This window comes from Aegilops tauschii, chromosome 2 (assembly GCF_002575655.3).
Source record: "Aegilops tauschii subsp. strangulata cultivar AL8/78 chromosome 2, Aet v6.0, whole genome shotgun sequence".
In the NCBI taxonomy this organism is placed as follows: Eukaryota; Viridiplantae; Streptophyta; class Magnoliopsida; order Poales; family Poaceae; genus Aegilops; species Aegilops tauschii.
Window position 1 is genome coordinate 588,201,074 of NC_053036.3, and position 23,738 is coordinate 588,224,811.

Genomic DNA, 23,738 nt, shown 5'->3' on the forward strand with positions numbered 1-23,738 from the left:
TTTCAAAAGAAATATAACACAAATTCAACTAAAAACACGAATTCGAGCACTCCAAAAATTGCATTAAAGCCCTTAAGGGCATCTTCAACGACAACCCATAAATTTTCTCCCGCATCCGTTTGTGGACACCGGATGCGGGAGAACGTCATCCAACCGTAGCCGCATACATCCGGCCTTTCGGGTTTTTTTCCTAGTCCGTACGATCAAGTAGCAGTATGCAAAGGGTACAGACGTTCAAATAGCCGCATGCAACACTAGTTCAAATTTAAAAAAGTTTCAATATTACATCCCAACATTGTTGTCCCCTTTCACCGCCCATTGATACTCAATCAGATCTTCTTTCGGCTTCTCGTGAGTTGGTTGATGCCGAATTTGCTGATGCATTTGAATAAACTCCTCAAATGTGGCCGGATTCTAGTCCGGAAGTTGGATAGGATCACCCATGTTCTCAATTCCAGAGTTGCGGCAGCATCATCACCCTCATCCTCGACGATCATATTGTGCATGATCACACAATATGTCATCAAATCCCACAAGGTTTCCGGATCCCATTGTTTAGCAGGTCCACGAACAACTGCAAAACGGGCCTGCAAAACTCCAAATGCCCACTCGACATCCTTTCTAGCTGCTTCTTGTCTTTGGGCAAAGTGAGCCTTTTTCTGGCTAACTGGGTTTGAGATGGTGCTGACAAAGGTAGCCCATGGAGGATAGATACCGTCAACCAGATAGTAGCCCATGTTGTACTCATGTTCATTGACAGTATAGTGGCAAGGAGGAGCTTTTCCTCCAGTCAGCCTCGCAAACAACGACGATCGTTGCAGCACATTGATGTCATTGTGACACCCGTGCATGCCAAAGAAAGCGTGCCAAATCCAAAGATCCTGTGATGCAACTGCTTCAAGAATGATGGTGGGCTTTTTAGCATGACCTTGATATTGCCCTTGTAAAGCCTTCGGGCAGTTTCCATTTTCAACGCATGCAGTCAAGAGATCCAAGCAAACCTGGCCACCCTCTTACTTCTGAGATTGCCAGGAGCCTCTCGGTGTTTGCCATAGTTGGTTCTCTCAGGTACCGAGGTCCGAACACCTCGACCACGGCAGTTGCAAACCTGACCATGGCATCTCCTCATGCGCTCAGACATCCATAGGTACTCGTCCCACGAATCAGCGGTCGTGCCATATGCAAGCATCCAGAGTGCGGCCGTGCACTTCTGATAATCAGAGAAGCCAATCGTTCCCACGGTGTCCTTCTTCAGGATGAAGTAGTCATCGTAGGACCGGACTCCATGGTACAAATGATCGAAGACAGTCTTGCGCATCCGAAAACGCCGGTGAAAATGGTCAGCAAATAGTGCATCTGGGGCAAAGTAGTCGGCCATCAATGTCAAATTATCACGGGCCTTGTTGCGGTTGAGAACTCGATGAACATTGATCGAGCCCTTGAAACTGAGAACATGCTCCTCCGCATGCTCCGCGTCTTCAAGGACCGCCTACATCATTGTCGTCTCATCGGAGTACTCTGATACATCTCAAACGCATCTATAATTTTTTTATTGTTTCATGATGTTATATTATCATTATTGGATGTTTTACAATCATTTTATAACAAATTTATATCATGTTTCGGGACTAACCTATTGACATAGTGCCCAATGTCAGTTGCTGTTTTTTGCTTGTTTTTTACTTCACAGAAAATCAATACCAAACGGAGTCCAAATGCAGCGAAACTTTTTGGAGATTTTTCTGCACCAGAAGACACACGATGGGCCAAGGAAGTACCAGAGGGGGGCTCCGAGGGGAGCACTACCCACCTAGGCGCGCCCTGGTGGGTTGTGCCCACCTCGGCCGCCTCCTGCACCGCCTCTTTGCTCTATAAATACCTCGAAAATCCAAAAACCCTAGGGGAGTCGACGAAACACAATTCCAGCCGCCGCAAGTTCCAGAAACATCAGATCCAATCTAGACACCATCACGAAGGGGTTCATCATCCTCATTCATGTGTGAGTAGTTCATTATAGACCTTCGGGTCCGTAGTTAGTAGCTAGATGTCTATCTCTCTCTCTCTCTCTCTCTTGATTCTCAATACAATGGTCTCTTGAAGATCTATTTGATGTAACTCTTTTTGCTGTGTGTTTGTTGGGATCTGATGAACTTTGAGTTTATGATCACATCTATTTTATCCGTGAAAGTTATTTGAGTTTTGATCTCGTATATGCATGATTGCTTATAGCCTCGTATTTCTTCTTCGAATCTTTGGTTTAGTTAGGCCAACTAGATCGATTTTCTTGCCATGGGAAGAGGTGCTTTGTGATGGGTTCGATCTTACAGTGCGCAATCCTAGTGACAGAAGGGGATGTGACACGTATGTACCGTTGCTATTAAGGATAACAAGATGGGGTCTATTCCTACATGAATAGATCTTGTCTAGATCATGTCATCGTTCTTATTGCATTACTCCGTTTTTCCATGAACTTAATACACTGGATGCATGCTGGATAGCGGTCGATGTGTGGAGTAATAGTAGTAGATGCAGGCACGAGTCGGTCTACTAATCTTGAACGTGATGCCTATATAATGATCATTGCCTGAATATCGTCATAATTATTTAAAGTTCTATCAATTGCCCAACAGTAATTTGTTTGCCCACCATATGCTATTTTTCTCGAGAGAAGCCACTAGTGAAATCTACGGCGCCCGGGTCTATTCTTTATCATATTTGCTTTGAGATCTATTTTTATTCGCTTTTATTCTCAGATCTATTATTACAAAAAAACCAAAAATACCTTGCTGCAATTTTTTGTAATTTATTTCATTTTGCGTTTCCGCGAGATTTATTTACCCAATCTACTACAAACCGATTTATCTTTTAACCGGGAGGGATTGACAACCACTCTTACGCGTCGGGTTGCAAGTATTTGTTCTTTGTGTACAGGTACTGTTTACATAGTGTTGCGTGGTTCTCCTACTGGTTCGATAACCTTGGTCTCATCACTGAAGGAGATACCTACCGTAGCTGTTCTGCATCATCCCTTCTTCTTTGGGGAATTCAAGCCGCATCATACTCCTCCTCGTCCGATGAGCCGTCGGACGACTCAACATACTGCTCATATATGTACTCCAAATCGAAATCCATTGCTAAAAAGAAGAAGGGACAACTGTTTTCAGCTCCGGCGATTCATCGGGCAGTTGTCGGGCACGGTAGAGGATGGTACCTGGTGGGGAGTTCGGAGGACAGGGGGTGAACGAAAACGGAGGAGAAGCGGCGGGGAGCCCTGCTGGAGCGCCGGAGGTGAAGGATAAGCAGATTTCCGGCAGGGTGTGGCGTGGTGGCCGGGGTGGTGGAGCGGCGGCGATGACAAGAGAGAAAGAAGGAAGGAAAGAAAATGGAGAGGATGGAGTCGCGGTGTTCGGGAAGGGTTTTGGATGGGCTTGGGGTGTCGGATTCCTATGTTCCGCGTGTCCGGACTCCCAAAAAGCTCCCCCATATTTGTCTCCGTTTTGCGGAAAAAATCGCGTCCAGACTATCCCGTGGACCGATACAGGCCCGCGTTGGATGGCTCCCGCGGTCTAAATGGATGCGGATGGTTTGCGGGTCCGCCTTGAAAATGCCCTAACAGAATATAATGTAAAACTCCCTAGTTGAGTTGCACCTTGTAATTTAAGCAACGAGACATTGTAAGTATGTATCTGGTTGTAAAATTTATTAACTCTGATGTTATTTGTACTGTTATAATTGAAGATGAGTAGATAGAAAGTTTTTTAAGGAAAAAAAAAGTGTAAGGAGCTTTGCCACAACTACGGATTAGTTCTACAAAATCATGTCTACGGGAGGAGGTGGTAAGATTTTGTTCGAAGAGGAGGGGCGACATGGAAATCAAACGGGGGAGGATATCTATTCTTATATAGTTGATCCTCACTAAGTCTAATTTTCTTAACATGCGGTGTTCCATCTCATCAGGTGTGTCATGTCAGGGTCCACTAACATTATTTTGCAACCCCATGCAAACCGCGTTCATACTCTTTGTTCACACATGATGCAAATATGAAATATTTCTTTTTTTTTGCGTGGAAGTATGAAATATTTCTACATTAAAAGATAGTAACTCTCGATTTAGATCATTTTAATACATCTGAAATTAATCTTCAAATTTCCCGCCGCAACATGCGGGAAAATCACCTAGTTAACAAGGAGAGGATGTCTAATCCCCGTAGCCTCCCACGCCTGACATGTTGTCAATAGGATTTAAAAAAATCTTGAGAAAAGATACATAATTATAAGGCAAAACAATAGTTAGTATAATGGAAAGACAAACTGGACGCAAAACGACCAACAGGAAATAAATATCATACTTGCATTCTTCTTCATCTGATTGTATACCACCGGCCGGAGATTGAAAATTGCATTGAACCAACATTGAATGAAAGAGACACCAACAGATGCTCTTTCCATACCAGGCTATAAGGACTGCAATAGTAACTCGCCCTTGAAACAAGATCTAGAAATCACTGAAAAAACATCGGTTGAAGTACTACCCATGTAACACAGGCTTGCAATCCATCACCATCCGTCCAAAGACTAAGAGAAATTAGACCATGGCACAAAACAAAATGAAAGAAGATGTCGCTTGCTCTCCTCGATAGACACACCAACTGCCAATATCCAGAGAGAGCCAACATATGTTTAAAAAAACCGAGACCATCAAGGGAGGAGCCCCTGTGGCTTTTTAACTAAGAAAGAATGATGTGAGACACAATCTAATACTGTGAAATTAACTAGGATGGTTAAGTGACCCCCACAGGGATTGACTCCGCACCTGAGCGGGAGCACGCCATTGCGCTCCCACCACTGGACTGGGTGCACATTCGCAGGGACAACAGATCTTGCAACACAAAGTCTCGCAGGCTCTTCGTAGGTGCCAAATCGAGCTTTATCGAGGTAGAAAGAGGCCGAAGAGACCTTATTCCAACCACCCCCCCTCCCCCCCGCCGCCGCCACCACCTCGTCGATGCCGCCAAGAAAACAGAACCCAAGGAAAGAAAAATGAAACATACGAGTCTCCACTCCTCTTGCCGCCAATGAGGGCACCGAACAGGGGAGAGGAGGAGTACCGAGGCGGCGGCGTAGAGGAGACCTTTGGTAGTGACGGCTAGGTATTGTGACAATCTATGCTATGATTGTTCACGCTCCATCATGCCCTACCAATTTTGCCAAACAATTGGCATAAAAAGGTTAGAGATTCCTTGGTCCTTTCTTGACTTTTTTTTGTCAAAAAAGAGTTGTGAAGGCGATGTGAGATAGGTGGGCAAGTTTCATAAAAAAAATGTTTTTGGCTATCAACCAAGTTAGGACAAGAAAAACTAAATATTTGGCATTACACGTTGGGCGGACGAATGAGATAATTGATAAAAAGGCATCACATTTGAATTTACTCCAAATATGATGAGCAAATTGCAAAAACCACCACATTTGCGGACCCTAAATAAAAACCACCATGTTTCATTTTTTTTTTGCAAAACCCCATCGATATTGTGCTCACGGTTTGCAAAAAACGCCGATCGGTCAATTAGAGCCGTTTGACGCAAAAACTGACCCGTGGGTACCACCGGTCAAGCTGATGTGGCACCAAATTCTCCAACCGTTTGTTTAGCTCATCAAATTCCTCTCTCCATTCACAAATATGAGATATTTGAACTTTTTTTGACACGAATGTATATAGACGCATTTTAATGTGTTTGTTCATTCATTCCCGTCTGTATGTAGTTCATATTAAAATATCCAAAACATAATATATTTGCGAACAAAGACTGTATTAGTTATGAAAAGATTATATTAGCTTCAATCATATAGATAGAAAAATTAAATAACATACGAATACCAGACCTCCAAAAAATCGTACTTTACCCTTGAAACCAAATAAACAATTGGCATAAAAAGGTCAGAGATAGCTTTGCCGCATGTACCGTGTGATAATTTAAAATGCCAAGACAAATCAAGAGGGCATCACATCCATGGGAAGGGAAGAGAACCGAATCAATTTTTTTTCCCTGCGAACGAGAGCCGGAATACATATATTGCGGAAGGAATTGAATCATGTGGAGTAGTGTCGCATCCGGAAGTCGGATACAACGTCGCTGTCGGCGCATCCTGGACTCCTGGTTGGGGTCGGCATCGTCATTGAACGCCCGGCACGCGGCACGTCATTTTCTGCATTTCCCCACAGCGTTTGTACATGAGTTTTGTCCGGCCGTGAGTCCCTGTCCACGCCATATTCCGGTGTCAATCCCACCTTTCCATTTGGCCATTTGGGGGCTACAGAGGGAGCCGTAATACATATATTAGCCATTCCATTTCGTTAACGATTAGCATTCCCTGAAAAAAAAGACTTTTTTTTGAAACTATGATGATTTTTATAGCAAATTCGGAAACTATACACCCTAATGCAGAAAAATCAAAAGTATCACCCTGTCGGCCTCCTGTTGGCCGAAGAGGGACTTTTCGGCCTACCATTGGCCGAAGAGGGACTTTTCGGCCAACCGCTGGCCAAAAAGGACTTTTCGGCCAACAGTTGGCCAAAGAGTCCCTCTTCGGCCAACACCGGCTCTACTGTTTTAGAAAGTTCATATCAATTAGGATTTTTAGTATTTTAATTTGATTCTTTTTGCATTAGATTAGAAATTTTATGAAGTTTCTGTAGATATCAAGTTTGACTAGATTTGAAAGTTTGAATTTGAATTTTTATGAATTTGCTCAAATCACTAGATTGCCTATAATTTGAGCTAGGAGTATTCTTTTTAGATGGTTCTTTTTGCTACTCGTTCTTTGTGACTTTGTTTATCAGTAGTAATTAATTGGTGAATTTTAGGATTATTTAATATTAGGTTTTCACGAAAACAGTTCTGTTTTAGTGTTTTATAGGTTTTGTGCTATTTCTTTTCATTTTAATTGCTTTAAATTGTTTTCTTTATTTTTCTGACATATTCTTTTAGTTTCTGTTAAGTTATTAGTAGATATTTGATTTGTAGTATTTTTTGTATTTTATTTCTTTTATCCTTCATTTTCTTTCCCGTCGTTCTTTCCCTCCATTTTCTCCCGCTATTTTCTTTGCCGCCATTTTCTCCTGCCATTTTCTTTCCCGTCATTTTATTTGCCGCCATTCTCTCCCTCCATTTTCTCCCGCCATTTTATTTCCTGCCATTCTCTCCCGCCATTTTCTTTCCCGCTATTTTCTTTCCCGCCATTCTCTCCCGCCATCTTCTTTCTCGCCATCTTCACTTCTCAACTTATAAAACGAGCCTCATGTTGTCCACGACCGTAGATAATATCGTCTGACACGGACTGTGTCTCCTGCGTTGGTGCTGCTGGTAAAGTGTGAAACACTGTCTGAGAGAAGTCATAAGTGTTTGAAACTTCGTCATCATCATCGGAGAGTGTTTCACACTTATGAATTCTCTCACACAGTGTTTCACACTCCACATGAAGGCATCATAGTCATCCTCCGTCGATGCAGCACTCCTTAGTGTGGCGGGAGAGAATGGCGGGAAAGAAAATGACGGGAGAAAATGGCGGCAAAGAAGATGGCGGAAAAGAAAATGGAGGGAAAAAGATTGCGGAAAAGTATTTTTTTTTCATGTATAAAACGACAATGGTTGTACAGGATTTATAACGAACTTTTAAATATAAACTCCTATGAAGCTCAAAACAAGTTTTCTAGTAGGATAAAAGAAATAAAATACAAATAAATACTACAAATAAAATAGCTACTGATAACTAAACAGAAACAAAAAGAATATGTCAAAAAAACTAAAGAAAACAATTTAAAGCAATTAAAATTAAAAGAAATGGCATAAAACCTATAAAACACTAAAACAGAACTGTTTCATAAAACCTAATCTTAAATAATTATACAATTCGCCAATTAATTACTACTGATAAACAAAGTCACAAAGAACCAGTAGCAAAAAGAATCATCTGAAAAAATACTCCTAGCTCAAATTATATGCAATCTAGTGATTTGAGCAAATTCACGAAATTCAAATTCAAACTTTCTAATCTAGTCAAACTTGATATCTACAGAAACTTCATAAAATTTCTAATCTAATGCAAAAAGAATCAAATTAAAATACTAAAAATCCTAATTGATATGAATTTTCTAAAACAGTAGAGCAGGTGTTGGCCGAAGAGGGACTCTTTGGCCAACTGTTGGCCGAAAAGTCCTTTTTGGCCAACGGTTGGCCGAAAAGTCTATCTTCGGCCAACATGAGACCGACGGGGTGATACTTTTGATTTTTCTGCATTAGGGTGTATAGTTTCCGAATTTGCTATAAAAATCATCATAGTTTCAAAAAAAAATCTAAAAATCATCATAGTTTCTGTTAAGTTATTAGTAGATATACTCCAATCCGTATTTATCACCATGAAGTCAAGACCAAGTCTAAAGTAACTGAACGTAAAACTTGGATAATACTAAGGCCAATTCCAACGCGGGACCCTATCTGGTCCGCGTGTGTTTATTTTGGTCCAAACGGACAAATGTGACAGCCCAGCATGCGACTCCATCATCAAATTCTGTTCGTTTGGTGTCCAGCTCTACCTATTTCCGGAGGAAACTTTCTTCCGGGTTGCGTCCAGACAGACAGCGAACGGACGCCCACGCTCCCGCTCCTCGTCCACCTTGAGCCCGCTTGTCGGTCGCCCACCGACTTCCCACCGCCCACATTCAAGACGCACGTGTGGGACGAACCCACTTGCCAGCGACCCAGCCACCAGGGCGTCGTCCTTTTTAATATGGAAGTTGTCGACTGACCAGTCCACAAACTTCCACCTCCGGAGCCGCGTGCCTCCTCGAGCCCCGACACGCGCAAACAGTAGCCGCGCGACTGCCGCTCTTCCACTTCCTTCCTCCACCTCCTCGCCAGCGGCCATGGTCTGAGTGGATCCCCGACAAGGGGGAGCATGAGCACGAGGCCGGGTCGTCCTCCGGCCACCACATTCGACATCTCCTCGCCGATGGGCCCGCCTCGGCAACGGCCGTACGTGAAGGCCGAGATATGCCAGAGGTATTGGGAGACGGGCACGCCGCTGCCGTGGAGCGACGTGCACCTCCTCAACAATTGGCACCTCTCGACATATCGTGTGTCCCTATCTCCGATCCCGTTGAGCGGTCGCGTTCGCCGCGAGGAGATCTACCGCCGCCGCACCCTCCTGCCAGCCGACCTAGTCAAGACCGCAGGTACGTCGTAGACCCGCCTCTCTGGGACACGTGGTTCCGGGACGTGCACGACCTGCAGCGGCAGTTGTACTTAGAGCCCGCCACGGGCGCGCTCTCAGCTCGCCCCGGTCGCGCGGGCGTGCGCGAGTTCACGGCGTGGCGCCCACGCCCTCCCCATCGCCGTCCCCGCCACCGCCATCATCCCCTCTGATGAATGTCGAGGAGGAGGAGGAGCTCATGAGGCGGGTGATGGAGGACTTCGTCCGTACCCACGACAAGGACCAATGGGAGGGCCTCGAAGAGATGATAGCCCTCTCCGCGGTCGACGATGTCACTATACCGGAGCTGGAGGCCATGGTTCAAGGAGGAGGCCGTGGAGGACGCGTTGGAGGAGGAGGAGGAGCTCACTGCCGCGGCCTGGAACCCGGCATTGGTGGGCCAGTCGTGGTCGTGGATGGAGACTATGTCGTGCATGTCCAAGTATGTCTTCGTGCCGCCCTCGTGGGTGTGCGCCCAGGCATGGTCTCCGTCTCCGCCACGGCCGGAAGTGGTACAGGTGCCTCTCGCCTGGCAGCAGTCGCAGGTGCCGCCTGCCCGCTTGTGGCAGCCGCCGCCCTACATTGACCTCACCAAGGAAGACGACGGCTATTGAAGACGGGCGACATCCAATCTATTTTTTATGTCATTTTAATTTCAAGTTTAGTTTGAATGTGCAGTCTTGAGACTTTTGTGGACGTTATTGCAGTATATATCGTTTTTTAGAATATTTGCAATGCCTATTTAGTCTAAATTCGGGTTCAAAAGCAGACAAATATTAGGATGCGGCGGCCGGTTGGGCGCATCGACGACCGGACGACCCGCTTGCGGATGCGCGTGTTATCTTGCCGACTCAAACGGACAAAACCCGAACAGAAACCGATGGTTCGTTGGGGTCAAAGGCTGGAGATGGGCTACTACGCACCCGAACTGCCACCAGTGCGACCGGTCGTTGCTGGCCGGCCAGACACCAGCGGTTGGCGTGTCCAGCTAGCACAGACCCGCAGCTGCCTTGGCGAAGCTTGAAGTGAGCTCCTGAGCTGTCGCCTTGACTTGCCGCCGTCCCCAAGTTAACCATGTATACTAGAGTACTAGTAGCATGCTGCGACACACGAGCTGTATGTTGTAGCCCAGATCATGACGGCAGCGATGATGACCCGGAACTAGTTCTTGGCAGTTCCATCGGTACTACTACTACTAGCACTGACTTGTTAGCATGATGATGATGATGTCGTTGCCCGATGGATGGCTTTCGCTCTCGGCGCACATCGGTGCTGTCGCCCTGGCTTTTCTCTCCACGTGGTAGGCCTGCGTCCAAAAGGATGCCAACAGGCGAGCAGGATAAACAAAAAGGGAGGATGCCGCTGCCTAGATTGATCTGTAGATCTCGTTCCGTACTGTTTTTCTTGTTTATCCGAGGTGCCTGTGACTGTGATGACGGTGTGCAGTACAACGGACAAAAGGTAGTAGAATCGGTCGCTGGCCACGGTCGACCACCACGCCTGATCTACCCATCTCACGCAGGTTATTTTATTTTATTTATTTTATTATATATTCGTTCATTCTTTTCTTATAAAAAATAAAAAAAATAAAATATTTATTGAACAATATCATCATCTCACTGACGGTTGTAGTGCTAGGATTTAAATAGGCGACCCCGGTGCCCCCCAGAGTGGTTCTTCGGTATACCGGTATACTACCAGTTACTAGCACTTTGATCCAGATGCATTTGGAAAGGAAAACGGAATTATCTCTAGACGGGACCATCTCTCCCTTTTGGCGTATTTCACGTGGCGGCGGGACCCCCGTCTGGGTACGTAACGTACGCACCCGCGTACCGAGCCGTGTAGCGGAACAATGCGCCGCCCGGTGCCACTGCTGTGACACCTACTACACGTTCATGTGCTCGTTGATCTGAAAACTGGAACCGGGGACCGCGCGCGCCATGGGGACGGACGGTGCGTACGGCTGTTTGCACGGGAAGCCGCCGGACGCCGTCGACCCACACGATGCGCAAGATAGATAGTAATGCTGTGTCTTTTCAAATTTACTTGTACCGTCAACCAAAATCTGTGGGCTATGGCTCCGTAGCTCCAAGCTTCACGCCGCAGCAACCGTATACAAAAAGTCGTGTAGCTAGCTGTTTAGCTTGGCGCAGAGAGGGGGGTTTGAGTAGTGAGTGTAGGCTCTAGAGGAGGGGGTTGCGGTGGGTGGAGTATCTATCTGATCTGATGGACTGGATCCATTCGGGGTCGGTAGTACACGTAGCAGTAGCGCGACGTTTCGCCAAAAGGCGCGCTCACATCTAACGCGTCGCCTTCAAGCAAGCGAGCAAGCAAGCAATCAGGCGTGAGACAAGTTTTCGCGTTAAGCCGAGGACGGCATGGGCTGGATGGCATAGCTAGCGCCACATGCTAACAAACGGAATTAACTTTGCTGCCGGCCGGCACCGGCAGGGACAAGGATACGCTGCGAATGCGACCATTTTCATTTCATTTTACACGCTACAACATGCATGACCGCCCCTCGGATGACAGCTGGAGTTAGTTAGCAGGGGGGCTGGACGGGTAAGGTCCATCCAAAACTAAAATCCCAGATACGCCATCTTATGAGGCGCGTAACGGCCACTATCATCTATTACTACTCCCTTCGTTTTTATTTACTCTCCATATTAGAGTTGACTGAAGTCAAACTTCTTAAAGTTTGACCAAGTTTACAGAAACAAATATAAACAGATATCATAACAAATTTATACGATGTGAAAGTAGATTCAATAATGAACCTAATGGTATTGAATTGTTATTGTATATGCTACTAATATTTTTGTCTACAAATTTAGTCAAAGTTTACAAAGCTTGACTTTGACCAAAGCTAATACACGGAGTAAATAAAAACGGAGGGAGTATCATGCATGTGATATAAGTGTATGATACTATATCCGTAGTCAACAGTATCATATGTTGGTATCATAGACGACCTGATCGTACCGAGGATCGTGATGGCGCATGGACGGTCAATGCGCCTCCACCCCACACCAGTGGCTTAGCCGGCGATAAAACGGATGGTATGCACAGTCCCAAAAAATTAATAAAACCTGATACAAGTGCACAAGAATGACAAGTACCAAACGTTCTAGTTCACGATTTTGTTTTCTGCCTAATCCAAGGGACATGGACATGATTGACATCAATCGTATGTAGGTTCAGTTGTATGGCTGACATGGACATCATTGACATCAATGTCAATCAAAGTAGGAGCAATGTATGCATCAATTATTCATGTCTCCATAAATTCTAAACAGAATTACAGAAAGATCAATTGTACATTACCAACTTGCTACGATTGGCGTTGCGGAGGAGGCAGCGATGGTGTGGACTGCGGATGCCTTGCCGGCTACATCTAGTGTGGCGTACACTTTGCATGTTGGAGGGGAGCCGGGGAGGGGAGTATGCCATGCAATCAGGCAAAATCGTGATGGGGACAGGCTAGCCGGCGTCGGCATCTCGGTGATAGCCGACACGGGACATGGCGGGGGCGGGGGAGGGGGGGGGGGGGGGGGAGGTGCGAGCCGGCGAGCGGAGAATAGGGCCAGGCACAAAGGGGACTGGGAATTTAGCAGAAACGATGTGCCACCTGACCAGACAGAATGATCAATGTGACGTAAACTCGTAAATTTTCTTGCAAATATATATCAATAGAAGACTCTGCATTCAAAATGGGTTGTTGGGATGCCATTTCTTTGGTCATTTCGGCCATGGCACGTCGCTTTTCTTTCTCACTTTACAAATTACTCCCATTTCTTTGGGACTAATATGAGAGCGTTTAAACGCTTTTATATTAGTTTACGGAGTACGTTTTAATATATATTTTTAAAAACCAGTACTGTACTAAATTCCCACTAAAAATATGTAGTGCTCCGTGTTGGAATTATTGGCATTCCCCTCGCGCACGGGAACGCAGCGCGAAAATCAAAACGCGCAGTAATTCCCTCCCCTCTCCCCTCGCTCGCAGCTGCCCAAAAAGCTCCTCTCCTCTAAGCTGCGCCTCCGCGTGATTTCTTTAATCCGCCTCCTCCCTCCCTCGCTCCTCGCCACTACTACTCCACTCCTCCTCCCCGTGACGCCCTCCCCTCTCCTCTCCCCGTCCCCACCCCCGCCTCCTCCCCGCTCGCTTTCGGATCTCGCCCTGCCGGCCGCTGCCGGACGCGCACGCGCTCGCGGCGGCGACCCGGTCATCTCCCCCTCCCCTCCCTCGCGCGCTTAGTCATTATTACCGCCGCCCGCCGCAAGCATTGCGGGGGATCTGCCGCCTCACCTCTCCCCGACCTGCTCGCGCGACGCTGCACGCTGCCTCCGCGGAGCTGGAAGCCGGAGCTCGGAGCCGGCGCCACCGCCCGCCATTCCCCGCGCCCCCGGATCTGAGCTCCAGCACGGCGGCGGCGATTGGTGGATGGGAGCTCGGGCCTGACCGAGGGGCAGCGCACGTCTCCGCCGTCGCCGGAGAGGAGGCGAGGATGGCGTCGGCCGCGCCGCAGCAGCTCGGCGGGCTCGGCGGCTCCGTCAACGGCTCCGCGGCCGCCACGCCGCTGCACGGCCCCGCGGCGCCCGCCGGCGCCAACGGCGCCGACGGGTACGACAGCGACGGCAGCTACAACTTCGCGCCGCCGTGAGTAGCTACTTCGTCGCCTCCTCCTTCGCCGTCCCGTGCACCTTTTTTTTTTTTCACGAATTAAGCCGCTCTCTGCCCGTCTCCTGTAGCTACTTCGGTTGTTAGTATATTTTGCTTGGTGGAATAATAGTACTACTTTCTGAACCTGTTTCGATTCCGGCACAACTATCGTAGGATATTGCTGCTTACGCATGCTATATGCCTTATGGTGAGTTTGTTCGTCCCAGGATTTGAATTTTCTAAGCTTGTCTCATAACAGAAAATTTTCCCAGACTGGTGGAAAGGGGAGAAAGGTTGGGTTCAGACGGGAACTTGTTTATTTATTCAGGGTTAATGTAGCTACAATCGGTTATGTTTGTTGGGCTCGTAATCATGACCCACCGCACTGCAATACTTATAATGGTTATTTCCAATTGGAGACAGTTCTCAACATTCTCTGTTTTGTCTTTCCTGTCACATTCTGCACGCATTCTTTTGGTTAGCTGATAGTAACATACAGTGGGATCGATATTTACACTGTGAATTACTTTTTTTCAGTACTCCATCGACATTGTCCATGTCCATACCCCCGGAGCTTGCTGGAGCAATCCCGCTAATCGACAGGTTCCAGGTGCATGTCTCCTTGATTCTAGCTTACCACTTTACCCAGTGACGTGATATATGTCATGGCAATTTTGAAAGGGAGGGAGAAATCTTCTGCTAGTTTACGAAATGCTAACTTTAGCATCGACGCATAACACGTTATTCTATTGATGCGTGGGACAGGGTACCATTTTGTTCTTCTCTATAAATTAGTTTGTGTGTGTGGGGCGGGTGGGTTCTTTAGACTAAGGGATAAGTTGCATAACTTTCATGCTTGAATTCTCTTCTAAACTACCAGAAAAAAGGAGTTTCCTCTACCTACTTAGTCCTACAGTACTCTCCATTCAAAGGAACAGTAACAGGCTAACAGCCACCATTTTATTGGGCTGGGTCTCTGTACATTTCTCTTATTTTCTGTCTCAGTGGCAACTTTTGTTAACCATTGTGTCGAAACATTTTAGTAGGATCAGGTTTAATAGCATGTCACAGTTATTCAGCATCAGTTAGTAAGCAGTAAGCACGAATATGGTTCCCATAGTCACATTTTGTCCCATGTTAAATTTAGTGTTGAAATATAACAGGTGGAGGGATTTCTCAAGGCAATGCAAAAACAGATTCAATCATCTGGAAAGCGTGGCTTTTTTATTAAAAAATCAGTGGGTCCGCAAGTTCGTGAGAAGTTCACTTTGGAAGATATGTTGTGTTTCCAAAAGGTAATGTTATTGAAACCCATTACATGTACGAGATTATGTTGCAGCAATCTGATTTCTGAGCATGAAATTGCTTATTTTTGTTTTATTAATTTAGCATTTCTATGCTCTCTTTTCGCAGGATCCTATTCCAACTTCATTACTGAAAGTACCTAACGACCTTGTAAGCCGCTCAATTAAATTGTTCCATGTCATATTAAAGTACATGGGCGTCGATTCACCCGCAATAATAAGTTTGGAAGAAAGAATTGAACTTGTTGCAAAGCTTTATAAGCATACTTTGAAGCGGTCTGAACTTCGAGATGAGCTCTTTGCGCAGATTTCAAAACAAACACGTAACAATCCTGATCGGTAAGTAATGCGGTTCTCATATAGTACAAGCACCTGCTAGCTTCAGATTTATTTTAGGGATCATAATTTTGTTGTTCTTGCAGGAGTTGGTTGATAAGAGCTTGGGAGCTAATGTATTTATGTGCATCTTCCATGCCACCAAGCAAAGATATCGGGGCATACTTGTCTGAGTATGTTCACTATATTGCTCATGGAGCCACAACGGATTCAGATGTTCGAGTTCTAGCACTGAACACACTAAATGCATTAAAACGCTCGGTTAAGGCAGGCCCACGGGTTGCAATTCCCGCGCGGGAGGAGATAGAGGCTCTTTTAACCAGCCGGAAGCTTACAACAATTGTCTTTTTCTTGGATGAAACATTTGAAGAGATCACCTACGACATGGCAACAACTGTTGCCGATGCTGTTGAGGTATCTGCATTTCTCCTAAGTTAATGTGGGTTTGGAACTGATATGTATCAAATGGTTCATTAGAAGAATGTACCTAGTCATATATAGAAGATTGCTTGGCGTGTATGCAACTTTGGTTGTGATTTGAGCTGTCGCTTTTGGTATAACGACGATGTGAATTAACCAAGTAATGGGCCTGGATTGTCAATACTTTCAAACTTACCTCTTAGAATGTGTGCACAGGGTGGTTCATTTAATTGATTTTGGTTTGTTAGTTCTTTGGTCATGACTATTTTCTCTCAAATTATATTTATAGAGGTGCTATACACAAGTATGCACTAAATACAAGCTGTCCATTCGTAGATTGAACGTACATTTTGCCGGAACCATTCAACCATACTTAAAATAGAACCTGTGCCACAGCATCTCTGGCTAGATTTACTTGTATGTAGCTCATTGCTACTAGGTGTATACACAGTCTGGAGGGTTGCTCTGTTTCAGAATTTCAGATACCTCATGGCTGAGCCTAACCACCTTATACAATTAGGCTGTAGGTAGGGTGTCAGTATGGTTACGACTGTTTTCATCACCATTCGACACTCCGGGAAGTAAGTAGTCACAACTCACAGGCACCTTCTTCAGCTCCCATAGTTCCATAAGGTAAATGCACGGCTGCTCAACCCTGCAAAGGTGTTCACTTTGTGCTGTGTGTCGTACATATGAGCCATTGTGGCTACTTTGCTTGTTCCTTAATATTGTTTGACCAAACAGTGGATATGCAACCATACTATCACATCCCAGCATATGTGTTTCTATTGGACTTTTTTCTTATTATAAGTTTTGGCTTCAAGCTTGTGTGTACATTGTTTTTTTGTTAACTTGAAGTCGTAAGTAACAAAATATCCTGTTATGACAGGAACTTGCTGGCATTATCAAACTTTCAGTATATTCCAGTTTCAGTCTTTTTGAATGCCGAAAGATTGTTAATGGATCAAAGTCTTCAGAAGTTGGCAACGGTATTTCTTTTTACTTTCAAGTTGCACCCCCCCCGCTCAGTCAAGATTTAAATTTATTTATTTATTTCTGGCATGCAGAGGAATACATTGGGCTAGACGATAACAAGTACATCGGGGACTTGCTATCTGAATTCAAGTCAGCCAAGGATCGCAACAAAGGAGAAATTTTGCACTGCAAACTTGTATTTAAGAAACGCCTCTTTCGTGAGTCTGATGAGGCTGTGACTGATCCGATGTTCGTTCAGCTATCATATGTCCAGGTACTGGTTTGTGTAGCCCGTTGAAGTGCTTACAGTTCGTAGGCTATGCAGGTAATCTAACATTGCACTGATTAATATCCTTCTTCTGCAGTTACAACATGATTATATTCTAGGCAACTACCCAGTAGGCAGGGATGATGCTGCACAACTCACTGCCCTGCAAATATTGGTTGAGATTGGATTCATTGACAATCCTGAGTCCTGCGTGTACGTAATTTATAAGGCTCTACTATCTCTTATTTCGATTTTCCATAGTCTTTTCGTAATACTATTTCATCATATTTCTTTCTGAGATGCCATTTTGTCTTTTTGCTAGTGAATGGATATCTCTTCTAGAGAGATTTCTACCTAGGCAAGTTGCAATTACTAGAGCAAAGCGAGACTGGGAGCTCGACATCATCTCACGCTATCAGTTAATGGTATTCATCTAGCCGTGCAACTTTATGCTATTGAGTATCAACTGTAGATGCATGACATCACACAAATTTGTGCACTTAATTTTCAACATATGTTTCTTATTCATCTCCATGCCCTGCACTATTCATAACAGTGAGTGTATTTGTGATGCATCACAATGTACTAACACATAAGAAAGCTATATTTTTTTTAAATTTTAGTTATTTGTGAATTTCTCAATGAATTAATTTTGATGCATGCCCTGGTGAAATAAAAAATTCCACTCTCTCAATCTACATTGGCAAGCACATGTGATACCTCAATTATCTAAGTATTTCACTGTTGCATCCAGGAACACTTGTCAAAAGATGATGCAAGGAACCAGTTTCTCAGAATCTTAAGAACTCTTCCGTACGGCAATTCAGTTTTCTTCAGCGTTCGGAAAATTGATGACCCAATAGGACTTCTACCTGGAAGAATCATTTTGGGAATCAACAAACGAGGGGTAAGATACTTTTTCTTATGATGAAAATTGTATATCTCCTCCTAATTGAAGCTAATCCTGTAATTCTGCTTTAACGCAGGTCCACTTTTTTCGTCCGGTTCCTAAGGAATACCTACATTCTGCAGAGCTGAGAGACATAATGCAGTTTGGGAGCAGCAATACTGCTGTTTTCTTTAAGATGCGAGTTGCTGGCGTCCTTCATATCTTTCAGTTTGAAACCAAGCAGGTATTTTGAGCCCTCACAGGAGATAGTACATCAGCATAATCTTATAAAGCTGTCAACTGGGTCAAAATAACCAAGTATTTATATTTTTAGGGTGAAGAAATATGTGTAGCACTTCAAACACATATAAATGATGTGATGCTCCGCAGATATTCAAAAGCACGGTCTGGCTCTGCTACTAGCACGGTTTCTCAGAATGATGTTTCTCAAGCAGATAAGCCACCAAATGCTGAAATGTATGACAAACGTGTCCAAGAACTGTCAAAAGTAGTTGATGAGTCTCAGAAGAAAGCAGACCAGGTGAGTTCAGAACTTTGTGAGAAATGTCTTGTTACCTGGTAAACGTTGTGCAAGCATTCCAGAATTTTTTCCATGTTAGTGCTACACTGCTACATTGAAATCTGGATCGTTTCATTGCAATTGGATTGAAAAATGTAACGAACCGCCAGTAGGTCAAAAGGATCGTAATACCATGCATGTAATTAATAAACATTTGATTTTTTTTGGCTAGTTATGCACAAGTTTGTAATGTGCCCAAGTGTATCTGCAATTTTCAGTTCCCTTTCAGTTTACATGACTTCTTTCATAAAGAAAGAATAAAATTCCAGTTAGCTGATGTTTTTGAAATCTAACCTTTGTCTTGCAACATATTGGAGAAAATGGCATCATCTTTTACATAACTGATCATCTAAGTTCTAATGGTCCCTTTTTATTGTCAGTTACGGGATGAGTTACAGAGGAAGACACAACAAGAAAGAGAGATGCAAGAAGAATTGGAAGGGCTAAAAGATACCTTACAATCTGAACGACATATCATTAAAGAAGTAACAAGTGAGCGGGATAGGCTGAAATCCCTATGTGATGAAAAGGAATCTTCTTTGCAGGTATGGTGATATGCAATTTGTGCACTTAAATTGTTTGGATCATCTAACTTGCAATTTTATTAGGTTGCATTGGTGGAGAAAAATAGACTGGAGACCAAATTAACAAATGGTCAGGGCCAAGAGAACAATACCAAAATGGACTTATCTGGAAATCATTGTGAAAGAGATACTTTGACGACCGTAGGCAGTGTCAACAGTGGCATTGAGGTATTTTACAAAAATCATGTACATTAGGGTTGAGTTTTGCATGGTATGTTATGCTTCTAACTTCTGTGGCCAAACTTATGGTTGCAAATATTTCATGGTTCATTTGTTTATCTTGTGTTTGAAAAGATGTTGACTAAGCTCGAGGAGGAGTTGAAATCATGTCGAAAAGAGCTTGCTGCATCAAAAGAAGTATCAAAGAAGTTAATTATGGAAAGGAATATGCTCGAACAGAGGATTCAAAGGCTTGAGAGAGCAAAAAGTGAAGAGGTTTTTTGTTTAATCATCAAACATTTCCTCTTTCCTTTTCCTGGTCTCGCAGCGAATACTTTATTCACTTCATATTTCTGAAAATATTTGGTACTTTAACTATGCAGAAAAGTACAATGCAAAGAGTTTATGAGGATGAATGTCGTAAGTTAAAAGCTCATACAGCTACACTGGAGCAAAAATTGGAAAGTGCAACACAGTCATTAAATGTTGCTGAATCAACTCTCGCCTTGAGAAATACCGAGGTGGATTCATTGCAAAATACTCTCAAGGAGCTTGATGAGTTAAGAGAGTTTAAAGCGGTATGTGTAAGACATAATATCCACATTCAGTCTCTTTTAGGTTCTGTAGAAATTCACATACTTCCATTGTGCATCTCTTCAGGATGTGGACAGAAAGAACCAACAGACCGCTGAGATTCTTAAAAGGCAAGGGACACAGTTGGTTGAGCTTGAAAGTCTTTATAAGCAAGAACAGGTTTTGCGAAAACGTTACTATAACACAATTGAAGGTATGGTAGAATAGAAGTATTCACACAAATGTAGCTATTGTGGTATTTTGCCAATAACTTGATTATAAATGGAGCTGCAACTCTTCACAGATATGAAAGGAAAAATAAGAGTTTTTTGTCGCTTGCGTCCTCTAAACGACAAGGAGGTTTCTTTAAAGGATAAGAATATTGTCTGCAGTCCTGATGAATTTACAATTGCACATCCGTGGAAAGATGACAAGTCAAAGCAACATATATATGATCGTGTTTTTGATGCATATACTACTCAAGAAGATGTTTTCGAGGACACTAAGGTAAAATATATCTAAATTTAGGTTTTCTTTCTATCGTAATATAAATTGTGCATCTGAGATTATTCACCTCTGTTTTTTGCTGAACATGGTGCAGTATCTAGTACAATCAGCTGTTGATGGATATAATGTTTGTATATTTGCTTATGGTCAAACTGGTTCCGGGAAGACTTTTACAATATATGGTTCAGACAACAATCCTGGTCTTACTCCAAGGGCTACGTCAGAACTTTTTAGGGTGATAAAGCGTGATGGCAACAAGTATTCATTTTCCTTGAAGGTAAGAACTATTTTTCATGTGCATTTTATATGGTTTCATATGGCCTGGAAAACATCTCCTTTCTGGACTATTCTACAAAATATAATTTTCAATCTTGAAGAAATGATTTGTACTGTTGGCACTCCAATGTTGACAATTACACATTGTTTAGTTATCCTTTGTCGACTAATCGTTATCATATAACGTCCAGGCATATATGGTGGAACTTTATCAAGATAATCTTGTGGACCTGTTGTTGCCCAAAAATGCTATGCGACAAAAATTAGAAATAAAAAAGGATTCCAAGGTATACAAGCTCTTTCCTTCTTTGCATTTACTTCCCATTTTTCATACAGCTCGCTAGAGTTAATGGTCATCCTATAATCCTTTTTTATTGGTAATGATGAGTATTTCATATGCCTCCATAATAAAGCTGCACCATTCTAAATAATTTTAGTTTGAGAGTAATAGTGGTGGTTAGGCAAACTCATCGTTGCCACCTGCACAATTATTTTGGGAAGTGTAGAGTGTGGAGTCACTTCCTTTGTTAACATGCGGAAGCATTTCTTTCATGAACGGTAGATGTTTATATTTCTATGCACCTAGTTAACTTGTGCTTTTCTTTCTAGGGAGTTGTTACTGTTGAAAATGTCACAGTTGTAAACATTTCAAGTTTTGAAGAATTGAAAACTATAATCACAAGAGGTTCTGAGAGAAGACACACAGCTGGAACAAATATGAATGATGAGAGCTCAAGATCTCATTTAATCCTTTCAATAATTATTGAAAGCACCAATCTCCAAACTCAATCTTATGCAAGAGGAAAGGTATGACAGGATGAACTTGAAAAGCTCACATAATTTTTGTTGAGTCCTAGCTTGTTTTTTTAATCTGTTATTCTTATCAGAGATTTGCATGTTCTGATAGTCTACCTTCAATTGTGAACACTTCTTACATTTGTAGAACTATGTATGCTTGCTGTAAAAAATAGTCTAACTTTCACTCGGGAATAAAACTAGAAAACTACTCTTATGTAGACATAGTTTAACTACCATAACTGCTAAGGCTCAATTTGCTTAGTTTGAAGTCCTTGTGATTATGACATTTGTTTGCCCAAAAGAACAAACTTCTGCTCTCCTATATGTTTTGTCTTTGCAGTCACCATTTCTGGTCAAATGGAATTCGTTTTATTTCTTTCAGAAAATGTGGTCTCGTTAGGCTTGCCTAATTAGTCTAGCTCATAATCAAATTATTGTTTCATAATTTTCATTTTGTTTCATTTGAAATAATTATTTCACTAGAAAGTTAGTTCGAAAAAGCTTGTCCCTCAAATGGATGTATCTAACCCCAAGTTAGTGTTAGATACATCCATTTAAAAGACAAGCTTGGGACAAGTTTTTTCGGACGGAGGGAGTATGCATTAATTTATTTGTTCTTAATAAATTGCTGACATTGGCATTCCTTAACAGCTAAGTTTTGTGGATCTTGCTGGTTCTGAGAGGGTGAAAAAGTCCGGTTCAGCAGGAAAACAATTAAAAGAAGCACAGAGCATCAATAAATCCCTTTCTGCATTGGCTGATGTTATTGGTGCTTTATCTTCTGATGGACAACATATACCTTACCGGAACCATAAGTTGACAATGCTTATGAGTGATTCACTTGGAGGCAATGCAAAAACCCTGATGTTCGTGAATGTTTCACCAGCGGAATCAAACTTGGAGGAGACTCACAACTCACTCATGTACGGATTTCCCATTGCTTATTTACTCTTTTGTATTTCTTTTTCATTGCCATCGTTGTCTGTATCCCTCAGATTGTTTCGCGGATACGAAAACTTGACTGAATTTCCTTGCATCACATGCTTTATATCCTGCATCATGTGCATAGCTTCTGCGACATTTTCCAGCTGTTGACTAACATTTTTTTGACTGCTGTAGGTATGCTTCACGAGTACGTTGCATTGTTAATGACACGAGCAAGCACGTTTCCCCCAAAGAAATCATGCGGTTGAAGAAGTTGATTTCTTATTGGAAGGAGCAAGCAGGCAAGCGGAGCGAGGGCGATGAACTGGAGGAAATACAGGAAGAGAGGATATCAAAAGAGAAAGCCGACACCCGGTTGACCGCATGAGTGTTAGATATCACTGCTGATGCCCTCCCTGAATGCACCTGGTTTGCGTTCTCGCACCCAGCCGCATAGGTGATCCTGTGCTATCGGGCATTCACAACGCCGATGTAGTGGAATGTTTCGGTATCCTCTGAAAATGTTGCACACCAATTGTATAGTTAGCGATTATATATTATGGCGGCGGCGCCTGTTTGTACAAAGAGCCTGTAGTACACATTCATAGGAGAAGGGATGAAGAGTTTTTAGGAGAGAAAATCCCACTTTCTTTTGTCGTCTTAGCGGAGGCTGTCGTTTCTTCTAGTTCTATGTAGACATGTCAGCGCTGGGTACGATTACCAATGTTATCATCGATGATGAAATGGTTGTGAAGTGTCTATTTCTATGGATATAAGCAATTCACGAATCCCTGGAGCAGTCTTGGAGAAGTCAGATATTTTTGGTGGTGTCACAAGTAGTGTGGTAAGTATGCTCACAAGCAGACACCTGACAACACATCTCTGCACTCGCTGGTAGACTTGGCCACATTTTGCATCTTCCTTTATCGTGTCTTGCTCAGATAACCTTCGCATAAACACATTCTAACGTCCTGATCCCTCAGCATAGTTTAGGTGTAAATAACCAACCACTAACTAGGCCAGCTGTACAAACATAACTTGACCATATTGAAAAAGATGTAATAATGTATGCTTTGCCAAAACTTGTAAGATTCAGTAATGTCCACGATGATTGAATGATAAATTCAATCAACCAAAGGTTTTTCATTGCCTTGCTAATTTTGTTTAGCCAAGTTATCCCTTGTTACAACTACTCCGTGTCGTAGAATCAAAGGAATATCTTAACTTTGAGCA

At 43.4% G+C, this 23,738-nt stretch overlaps 2 protein-coding genes across 2 annotated transcripts; one reads left to right on the forward strand and one right to left on the reverse strand.

Annotated features, from left to right (window-relative positions):
• Window positions 1-329: 329 nt before the first annotated feature.
• LOC109745597 (uncharacterized) lies at window positions 330-1,378 on the reverse strand. Its single transcript, XM_020304721.1, has 2 exons — window positions 1,109-1,378; window positions 330-950 (listed from the first exon to the last, which is right to left on the reverse strand). Exons 1-2 carry the CDS (start codon window positions 1,376-1,378, stop codon window positions 330-332), a joined length of 891 nt encoding a protein of 296 aa, XP_020160310.1.
• An 11,914-nt stretch (window positions 1,379-13,292) lies between these two features.
• On the forward strand, window positions 13,293-23,293 carry LOC109745638 (kinesin-like protein KIN-14I). The gene is made up of 23 exons (XM_020304753.4): window positions 13,293-13,909; window positions 14,450-14,522; window positions 15,076-15,207; window positions 15,326-15,555; window positions 15,639-15,966; window positions 16,862-16,961; window positions 17,040-17,221; window positions 17,313-17,428; window positions 17,538-17,640; window positions 17,970-18,122; window positions 18,202-18,348; window positions 18,439-18,645; window positions 19,065-19,229; window positions 19,293-19,436; window positions 19,563-19,703; window positions 19,811-20,005; window positions 20,088-20,214; window positions 20,305-20,507; window positions 20,602-20,784; window positions 20,975-21,070; window positions 21,393-21,590; window positions 22,233-22,504; window positions 22,701-23,293. Exons 1-23 carry the CDS (start codon window positions 13,758-13,760, stop codon window positions 22,891-22,893), a joined length of 3,840 nt encoding a protein of 1,279 aa, XP_020160342.1. The 5' UTR covers window positions 13,293-13,757; the 3' UTR covers window positions 22,894-23,293.
• The last annotated feature ends 445 nt before the right edge of the window (window positions 23,294-23,738 follow it).